Source organism: Amyelois transitella, chromosome 4 (genome assembly GCF_032362555.1).
Source record: "Amyelois transitella isolate CPQ chromosome 4, ilAmyTran1.1, whole genome shotgun sequence".
NCBI classification, from domain to species: Eukaryota; Metazoa; Arthropoda; class Insecta; order Lepidoptera; family Pyralidae; genus Amyelois; species Amyelois transitella.
In genome coordinates, this window is record NC_083507.1 from 3399317 (window position 1) to 3410462 (window position 11146).

At 33.9% G+C, this 11146-nt stretch overlaps 1 protein-coding gene across 1 annotated transcript; it reads right to left on the reverse strand.

The window, feature by feature from the left end:
- Window positions 1-1586: 1586 nt before the first annotated feature.
- LOC106129413 (protein obstructor-E) lies at window positions 1587-10493 on the reverse strand. Its single transcript, XM_013327970.2, has 7 exons — window positions 10372-10493; window positions 7086-7172; window positions 4921-5034; window positions 4311-4375; window positions 2814-2952; window positions 2116-2329; window positions 1587-1680 (listed from the first exon to the last, which is right to left on the reverse strand). Exons 1-7 carry the CDS (start codon window positions 10439-10441, stop codon window positions 1623-1625), a joined length of 747 nt encoding a protein of 248 aa, XP_013183424.2. The 5' UTR covers window positions 10442-10493; the 3' UTR covers window positions 1587-1622.
- Window positions 10494-11146: the final 653 nt, after the last annotated feature.

Consider the following 11146-nt stretch of genomic DNA (forward strand, 5'->3'; position numbering starts at 1 on the left):
TACCTACAGTTGTAGCGATTGTGAGAGGTGCACGCTGTAAGTATAAACTTAATTCATATTTTGAGGGATAGTAGGAAAACTGCACTATGAATAAGTGCGTATCAGATCGAGTTCAAGTCGACTATTACGAAAACGGTCATACAGTCCAGTACGGCGTGTTTAGTAAGCACAATATGTTACATATAAGTCTAGCACTCAAAAGAATCGCTGACACATTTTCAAATAACATACAAACTAGAGAGATAGATAGATAAACTCTTTAGTGCACCCAAAGAAAATCAGAAAAAAAACTGGCCGTGTGGTAGTCTACTAGTTAACATTCTAAACTCATCATAGCAAGAAAAAAAATATATACATCGAACCCCAGTAGGATCTGAATAACTTATTTGATACTTTATCACAAAACTTGCCTTCTCACTTAACCATGGCCGACATTGTGGAAGTCATTGAATAGACTTATCCAGGATCATGTTTCAAGGCGCACCCTGGGCTCCGAATTTGGTTGTTCATGAGTTCCCTTGTAATTTAAATGATAAATAAAAATTGTTGCCTGTCATGGGAATAACCTTTCTATAACTCTATTTAAAGTTATGACAATGTTCCAAAAAAAAAATTCAATTATATTTTGACATATTTTTCACAACCTTTTGAACTATACTTTTACATAAAATGAGCTATTTTGCATTTTATTACATAAGAATGGCGTGACTTCAATCAAAAAGTGATATTATTTATGTAAATTAAGTTATGAGTGACAGCTAAGTAAATATTATGGTGATATTGTGTATATGTATAGGTGCTACGTATGTATTGAGTAGCAAAAGTTCAAACTGTAACTTTTAAAAGTAATACATAAATATATGTAGCATAGGTTGTTTCTTGAAGTGGCGAGGCTGATGAAATTGTTCTTTTTCACTATAAAGTATACTGGCTGTTGTCCGCAACAATACGAAATCGGTGTGACTTAGTTCACTTTAAAAATTTGACCATCCGTGTTGCCTCTTGGCAAGGTGGGAAGTGAAAAATTTTATACACCAGTTTTTAATTTCGTACAAGCTAAAATTATCTGGGAAAACCGCATTCAAATTCGAGAGCAATAGTTTTCGTGTAAACATTGAGACAAACAATTTTTTTTTATACACACATCAATAGACTGTAGAGCCTCTAACAAATCCTCAAGATGTTGGATATATACTATGATTATGTATGATCACGTCTTATCTTATAACCAACGACCCGCCCCGGCTTCGCAAGGGTAGCATTTAAAGATATAAACCTTACTCAGAAAACTCTTTTCAACATGTCAAATACGATCAAATTTGGTAAACTACTTTCCAAGATTAGCATTTACATGCAGACAGGGAAATTAGGGGTTTTTCTAATATTTATTGATATTATCTTATCCCTACGTTTATAATATTATCAAATAGCTCAATAGCACCGTCATTCGCTTAGCTTCTTACTCCGTTGTCCGCATTCCAATATTTTTCACTAGTCATTCAAGGTCAAAGTCTATTTACGGTTTTAGGTTGATAAATTAATAAACTCACTTTTACTATAAAAGTTTAATCTTAATTATCAGACAGTACAATACTAATTACAGTTTATCTAATTATGACACTTCACGCTTTCTTCGGCAGCTTGTTCTTGTCCAATGACTGGCCCTCGTAGTAATTCTCACTGAAATAAATAAAAGGTTATATTATTCTTCTTTGTATTATTATTTTCGTTTAAATTTAACGTGATTTTATTTTTGTATTTAAGATTATGATGATTTAAAATGTAATTATGCCTGCTATATACTTTGCCCGCGTAAAAATAAAAATCTTGTTTAAATCCCGTTCTGGGAAAGTAGGTTTTTTTATCCATACTAAAATTGTAAATTGTGTTTGTTTGTCCGTCTTTCGCGTCAACACCACCGATCCGATCAACATGAAATTTTGCAGACATAGAGAGGCAGAGTCGCGGGAAAAAGCTAGTTTTATAATTTAGTTGATTGACGTTTACCCGTATAGGTAAACAGATAATATAAATAAAAACATATTGTGTTCCCTGTCTACCCCGCAAGGGATATAGACGTCATTATATGTATGTATGTACATATTGTGTTCTTACCATCCGGGCACCTTTTCAGGTTCGTCACACATGAAGGTGTCTTCATTGTACACCTTGCCCGAGGGACAGCTGCCCTTCTGAGGCTGTACTCCGTTGCGGCAGATGTAGAACTTCTGGCAGTCTTCTGGGTGCGGGAAAGTGGGGTGTGGCAGTGCACGGCCATTGGGACCTTGAACTTCACCGTCCGGGCAGGAGAAGCCGTCGTCTAGAACGTCTGAAAGAAAATTTGTTTATGAGTAAGAGTATAACTTTTTTTATTTAATAATTTGTAACGGAAGCGATGATTCGGCTGTTTTTTAGAGCTGAAAAGTTCATATGGAGTTTGATCCCCTGCAAAGCTTGCGGAGGTCAGACGGGAGTTGCTTCGTATAGAAAACCTGACTCACCCACTGTATTTAGAGCACATACATTTACATACATACATGTGATCACGTCTTTATATCTACGGAGTAACAGTCTTGAAAAGACTAATAGGCCACGTTCTGTTGAGATTCACATAGTGATAGGTTGCTAGCCCATCGCCTAAGAGAAGAATCCCAATAGCCTATCTCTTAATCGCTATTTACGGCATCCATGAGAAAGAGAAGGAGCAGTCCTATTTAAAAGTACCGGGAACCACACGGCACCGCAGGGCACTGTATTTAGAGTATAGGGAATTTTGCCTAACCATTGGATTATGGAATAAAAATCGAAGTTACCCTTAGTGATCTGGTCGCAGCGGCGGTTGACGGCGTCCTTCCAGTCGCAGTTGGAAGTGTCTTCGTTGAAGTACAGCCCGGGCGGGCACGGGTGCTCGTTGGGCACCCCGTCTGAGCAGTAGTAGAACTTGTCACAAGCCTGGAGGAGACATTTTTAATATAATAACCCATTTTTTTTCATAGGTTTTCATATACAGTAATACCTCGGACTTACGCGATAGGTGGGACTGAGCGCTATCCGCGTAAGTCGAATTCGCGTAAGTCGGGGTACAATTTTGCATATAAAGACATACAAAGTATATTTAATTGGGACTGGAGACTAAATAAAACAATAATTTAGGAAATAATTAGTATCTAATTTTAGATAATATGACAAACTATATTAATAGAGTGTATAAACACAATCCGAAGTTATTTTGATGTAGAAGGTTTCATAAATTGTAACAAAGTCGTCTGACGAGTCAATGATTTTTTCTTCTCCCGTAATATCTCCTCGTAGCATCCTAGTAATTTTTTTATTCTATGTTTTGTAACAAAAATGCGCTCTTCATTGGAGTCTATGTTTTCCAAAATTGTTAACCCTTTTTCAATCGAACTGAGGGCTTCTGTCAAGTTTCCAACTGTCATTTGATCTTCTAATTGAACTGGATCCAAAGAATCATGTTTATCAATTTCTTCCTCTTGTTCACGCATTGTCATGAGCTCATCAATTGTAAGCTCCTCATTGTATGAATTCAACAGCTCTTGAACATCATCACTATCCACTTCTAAATTTATTTTTCTACCAAGTGAAAAGAGTCGGTTCTACTTCGTTTGGATGCCATAGTACTTAGTAAATATCTCAGGTCGTCGCACAACGCACAAAAAAACACAAAATCGTAACTTATGTACCTACGCGCCGATTCCGCACTACTCGTCTGTGCCTGTTGTTAACTGAACGAATAATAATGCAGGCGGGAGGAGTCGGAAACAAACGCCGACGCTTTACCTTGACTACGCGACGTTCAAACAGAAAACGAATAAATTAAAAAAAATTCAAAATTCAAAAATTTTTATTCATTATTATAGGATACCTCCATATCGCTTAATAATTGTCGTATGGTTTACAACTTGGTTGACGTCAAATAAATTACTTAAAAACTAAGTTTACTGCCGCTTCCAAGGCGTCAGTGCAGAAGAAGCGGTAACAAATAGACGAGAAAATTAAATCGCGTAACTCCGAATTCGCGTAAGTCGAGGTAGCGTAAGTCGGGGTATTACTGTATCATCATTAAAATTGTAATCGAGTCAAGATTGTGTGAACGTGAAAGATTTTTTAAATTGCTTTAAAGAGGATCATTTTTAAATGTATAGTTAATAATTATTCATAAAAAAAGGTGTAAAAATCTAATATATTTATTGTGTATGTATATTTAGCAATGTAAGCAAATTTTCACAAATACCTGAATAGGTAATACCACTAATCAAACAGTGATCAAAAGAAGAAATTAATGTTACCTGCGGGTCGGGGTGCTTGAAGTAACCGTTCTGACGGGGACATCCCTTTGATGGCTTAGGTTCCTCTGAAAAAATTATAGTAACAGTGATTGCGAGCACACACATTTACGTTTTTCAGATGAAACAAACATTTAATTTACAAGTGGTATTAATTTTAAACGTTTTAAATTAAAATCGATGGAGACAATCAGTAAATTATCTTTCTGCACAATATATAGTTTCTAGTTAACCCTTTTCGGCAGAGTTAAAAGGACCATTTTCCACTATAAGCACCATTTATTTCTGTTACATTGTGTGTCAACTCTCGTCATCCTCTTGGCTTTTGGTCCCACTTACGTCCACCCCGGTCGGAAGATAAGGCTTTACTACCACCAGGGTTGGAAAAACGGAAATTAAGTATATATTGTCAATGTTAGCTCTAAGTTGATGCCATACCAAGAGTCTAATTATGTCTGACTTTAGTTGTAATTCCGGCTAGCCACCACATCTACCATATATCCATCAATAACCATCTCTAAGCCACACAGCTTAACATGGCCTTCGAGTATTGACTGGCTCGGTCTTAAGAAATGAAAACATAACATGTATGTGTGTGTAAAAAAATACGTACGAAGTTCCTTCCTATCGCCGCAGTCGACGTTAGAGGGGATGTCGCATCGCTCCTTGTTGGGGTTCTCATCGGAGAAAACCAGCCCGTCGGGACACAGCTTCGCTTCTGATTGACCTGTATAGTAAAGTTTTTTATTTTCAATCCATAAACCCATACTAATAGAATTAAGAGAAATATGCCCGGTACTTATGAATCGGACTACTCCATAGAAATCTGTATAATATTAGTTCAATATCAGTATAGTTTATATGGACAATTTCGTCTCTTGCCCATTGATGTCAATGAAATATGACAATGGCAATCGGGACTTGTGTAAATTTAATTATAATTGAATATAGATAAGGTTTCTCTGCAAAGACAGTGGAGATCAGATGGGAGTCGCTTCGTGTAAAATCCTAACTTACTCCTGGTTGCTAACTGGCTGGTCTTCAGAAAGATGAGGGTGTAACCAGGGCTTACGCCAGGATGAGGGAAATATTTTGTTGTTTTTCAGCGACGAGAAAAGACCATAAAGTAATAAGAACAACATTTTTTCCCTTTATTATTTTTAAGCGATGGATACGTTTTGTAATAAAATAACTATATTAATTATCTGGTTATAACTAAAATATACGAGTATTTCTAGTTTATCAATTTTATAACTATGAAACATTTAAAATGTAACTCGTCTTGATCATTAGTGCAAAGTGCACTAACCAAACTTGTTGTTTATGACTGTATTTTGAAACTAGCATTCAATAAAGAGCCACTTAATGAAGCTCGCTACGAGAATGTCGTCATCAGAAATTGATCATTTCACTAGAATGAATTAAGTTGGCTAGTAAGAAAATAATATTCTCACGAGTGGCCTTTATCGCGTGCACATATTTACAAGATTCTGTTAATTAATATACCGACTTTAAGGTCTTAGGGTGCACTAAGAGAGTATGTTCTGAAATTCTCACAGCAACAGCAATAAAGTGCGATTTATTGCAAATTAATGTTACCAAGTTGGACTAAAATGAGAATTACTTAAAATGAGTGGACATTTTTGCGGTGGGATATGGTGTATTCTTTTTTCATGCATGCTTAATTATAGCTTAGGGTGACGATTTTTTTTTGTAGAAAATTTAACATAATTTAATGATTTAAAAATAATATACTACATTTAAATATATTATTTTAAAATCATTAAAACTGCAATCAAAACCGGTGCGTGTCATTTACATTTTTGGTTTTATATTTACCTACGACATAAAAATTAATTCCAACTAAGTAAGTACTTATTATGTTAATGAAGGTAATAAAAAATATTTCATGCACTATTATTATTAAGAAGGTTACATTATGGAGGTGTTGTGCAATTCAATAATTAGAACTAACGTATAACGAGTATATTTATTTACCAATTTATGAACTTATTTTAACGTTATCACATCCACCGCTAAGTTATTATAATTGCGACCCATATCTAGTTAGATATTCCGTATAAATCTGCATAAAAGGTCATAAATGACAAATATATCCTATAAATCCCGTTTCCGTTTTGCATGGGAAGGAACCTGGGACCATCCTTAACAAGCAGGTTTCCATATGATTTTTTACGTAGTACAGAAAAAATCAACCTCATTAAAGCACTAACTATTTAATGAAAGTAGTCATAGTACAACGCAGGGATTTGGAAAGCTTCACACTCTATTTGCCGTAGTAACTGTCTGAGCGCAGCAACTGATATTTTTTCAAGGAATTATAACGATCATCGGAATTTACACACGAAAATTATTAAAGTTGTAACAAGTTGTATGACATACCTATGAGTTAAGCGAAAAATGTAATGAACACAAATGATATGTTTCATATCACATGCACTGCAATCTCAGAGCAAAATAAAGATTAGGTAAATAAAGTGATATAAAATTTAATTAAGTGTATTCTTTTTAAGTTATCATCAACCGACATACTTACCTAATCATATCTAAGTTCACTTGTATTGCTAATTACACGAAAGGATATATGTCTTTGTCTGTTATTAATCAACTTTGAAACAACATTTTTTTCACTAACTACAAAACAGCATGCGTTATTAATGTCTACTAATTTCGCAGTGGTAGAAAAAGTAACATTTCCTGCGTTGAGTAATGCAAGGATACCGAGTTACAGGATGACCTCTGACAGTCTGTACTGACCTTTACTGCATTTGTAATAGAGGTCACACTGGTAAGGGTCTGGGTAGAAGCCGCTCTTTTCTGGACAGTCGAATTCTTGACCTGAAACTGTAATAAAAAAAATTCATATGAATATGTAATTGCGAAAATGCAAATTGATATTATCTGGTGTATTTTGCTTTAAATGTTATTCTAAAGCCAGTTTCATAAATTTAAATAAATATATTATAGTAGTACATTAGTACTGAATAGTATCTCTGTTAATAATTACAAAATAAATATGGCGCACAATACGTTTTCTTTTGGCTAGCTACATGCTAGACCAACAAAGAAGCTTTAGAATTAGTAAAATTACAATAAATACATATAAAAATATGTTCAATCTTTTTGATGTATGGTTTAAGAGCTTTCCAAATAAGGACAGATCTATACCACAGACTTAACACACGTCATCTCAAATGATCACGATTGTCGTGAGTAACGATTCATGCTCAAATTGTCCTTAGTACGTTTCTTTAAAGATTCAAAGCTGGCAGACATAAGAGTATCACCATGTATCTAAAACTTCATGAACTCTGAAAAATTGCGATCAGATATTAAAAAAAGGGTATCAACAAACAGCCTGGCAGATTTTCTAATCATATTGCATATAATATATAAGATAGAGTAGGCAGAACCAGTTGTCTGTCCATAAAACTCGAAAGCCTTTTGTAACTTACCAATAACTTTTCTACATGATAAAAAAGTGGATAACACATGAACTGTATGCAATTCATAAACTTATCATGCTTGAACCACGATCATTGACCTACATGAGTATTGTATGCAGTGACATTTACCAAGCCCAATACCGAGAAATATAAGACCACATACAGCGAATAAAATACCAAAGTAGAATATTATATAGTAGAAGTAGTATAATATTATTTAATACGGTCTGTAGATTAAATTTAATCGTAAAATTGACATTCACATAGTTACAGTTTGCTAGCCCATCGGCTAAAGAAGAATCCTAAGTTTATAAGCCTATTCCTTAGTCGCCTTTTACGACATCCATGAGACAGAGATGGAGTCGTCGTTTTCTACCACGCGGCACAACATAAAATCAAGTAAAGTAGAAAACTTGAAGTAATTATTTTTGCTTTCTCACGAGACATGATTATTGTACTTTTTAGATATCAGTAAAATATATTCATTCAGATTAAAGTGACACAATCAATTAATTTAATGCTTTTGCAATTATTGTTTAAGCGTAATTACACTTAAATCTCGCGTTTATATTATCGTGAGAACTGATATACCACAGATCATGAAGTAAATTAATATTGGTCCAGTAATTGCCAAAATTTGTAACATTCTAGTAAATTTACGATTTAGCGTTTCGAAAAAGCGATAAGTTTTCGTGACAATACACCAAGCAAATTGCCCTTGCATCACATGTATTAGGCAAATTTACTGGAGCACTGAATGTTGGGACGCGTGAGTGAAAGGAGGACGGAGCTTTGACGGGGTTTGTCTGATAAATCTATCAATCAATCACTCATTTATTAACTAATCGACTCATTGTAAAGACTGAACTTTTATCTCATGATAGTTTTGTTCTGGCATAAAGGTTCTATACTTATGCATGAAATATTTTAAATATACCTAAGGTCATTGAAATATTTATAGCTTAAACTTATGTTGGCTCTGTCTAGCCCGCAAGACAGACCGCTGTTCAGCATAATAGGTCATTCATATTCTTCTTTCATAAAAACCAGTGACACATCTTAAACACCCACAGCTTATTGTGTCCTCAGATTGTGTCACAGTCCCCCTGTTACACCACCCAACCAATGTGGAACCAATTTCAGAATGTCAAATTGTCTCTGAACAATAGTAGAAATTTCACACTTTCCCCGCGACAATAATACGGAACGTAGATATTATTCAAATTAATGTTAATTATTACTTGGTCTAATCGCTGTCTCAGATTAATTCTCGTGTGCCGATGTAAAATATACCTTTAGAATTAAGCTGATTTAACTAGACTTCTTAGTGGCTTTTTTTGTTACCAATGCAATGAGTTTTCAAAGCCCACTGAGTTTTGAATAGAAAAGCGGCAAAGAAAGAGAATAATAAAGTAACATACTTAATAAATTTAAAATTGTGTCTATAAACATTGTTTCAACATAATATTTTTTTCGATAGAAACGCCGTGAATAATTTTTTATACTAAAACATAATACTTTTACTTATGTTGTCTTTAACTTTCTTTAAATAAAAATGCCTTTTCACGCCTTGTCAGGCGTAGGTTCTACGAAGTACCATACATTCTCATTTTACTGTACTAACCATAATTGCTACTATTTTTTTTTTGGTGTAATAAATTCAAAAGTCAAACGTGAGTGAAACCATAGTGGTTAGCCTCGCGGGGTAGGCAGGACCCCGAAGTCTGTGCCACCCAGTGACAACAACCTTTCGGTCCACTTTCATTATACGACTTTTAAGCTGGTTATATGCGCTTTATACTAACTTCCGCCTTTATGGAATTCGACTTGAAAATTATTATACGTCCTGCTGCTTTATTTATTAATTTGATTAATTTAAAATGTATGCTCGTAAACTGTATAAAAGCTGGATATAATGCCACAAACATTATCTGCCAATAGAACCTTTATACCGAACTGAGATGAATGTTTTATTTTTAAAAATCCTTCAAAATTTGGCATTCAAGAGATTTTACAAGTTGTTGTGAGAAGATTTTAATTCATAAGCGCAATTGCCTATTTTATAAGTTACTTTAATTTGAAAAGTTTTCTTTGCATTTAATTTTGATATTTACAAAATATTTTTAGGTTAAGATATTTTTTATCAATTTTCTTCTTCACTTGGCGAAATAGTTACACAGTTCCGGCCGTATGTTGTATGAGTGGATAATAAAATAAATTAAATAAGACTTTAATTCAAAATGTCATTTACAACCGACAAACCATACACCAAAAATGGTGTTCCGGAGCGAGAATCAAAATGTAAATTAGGTACTAAGGAAATACCATAACTAGATAGCACACACAATGAAAGCGTTCATCATCATTTTTTCTTATATTTTAATAATTATCAGAAACGTAAAAAAACAAGTTTAGTAGTTTATGTAAAAACGCCATAGATATACGAGGTACCATGCATACAATGCGATGAACGATGTGATGAGGCACAAAATTCCTGAACTGTCTACAAAAAACTTTATGCTAATCGAAAATCACTAAACTATAATAGATAAAACACAACTTAAGTGCAATTAACTAAATAATATGAAAGTACTCACCCACAGCACAAAGTGCTAATCCGAAGAATACTAAACTATACATTTTGATATTAAACTTAATATGAAACATAAAACTACAGGAAATTCTGAGTGCGCGTGCGGCTCCTTTCAAAGGTCGCTTGGTATTGCCTTTAGAGCGCGCAATGCATTGCGCTTGCGCCGCAGCTTAGTAAAGGACGCGCGAAGAAAGTTGGTGCGCTAATGGTCAGGCCATTTCTTAATTATAATTTTTTCATCAGGTTTAGGTAATTTAACTAAGGGTAATTTGTTACGCAGGAAACTCAATTAGAAGTTTTAAAAAGTTTTTGTCGAATGATCATTTAATACTTGATTGTGGCATATAGATTTCGTCATCATTTCAAATTGGAAGTTTCTGTCATAGCTATTTTACTTCTTTATTTACAAATTCACTAAACTTACAGCTTAAAACTTGAATATATGTAAGTTAGAAATAAATTATTTAGTGAAGTTGTAATATGTTTCATTACAAGATTAAAATTTTAGTCGATTCCTTAATCAATTAATAAAAATAAAAACATTGACCAATTTTGACGATTAAAACAATTAATTATTTCTTTTTATTATTTATTAAAAGCAAATAAAGATTATATTCTATAAATAATTCTATTTCATGAGAATCAAGCCGCTGTACAATATTCAAACTTATAGGTACTTAGTACGAAAATCATATCTGTTAAAATATCTTCAAATATTTTCCTGTCTCGGTTTCTAGTTGAGTCAGATAGTCAGTCAATTGTATTACGTACTATGACAC

Bases quoted from the DNA above. Each gene is read 5' to 3' on its own strand.
- LOC106129413 (XM_013327970.2), bottom strand. From the start codon at position 10,441: ATGTTTCATATTAAGTTTAATATCAAAATGTATAGTTTAGTATTCTTC. The intron at 7,173-10,371 runs GTGAGTACTTTC...TTTTTATTACAG, and splicing joins ATTAGCACTTTGTGCTGTGG to TTTCAGGTCAAGAATTCGAC. The intron at 4,376-4,920 runs GTACGTATTTTT...TAATTTTTTCAG, and splicing joins CGGCGATAGGAAGGAACTTC to AGGAACCTAAGCCATCAAAG.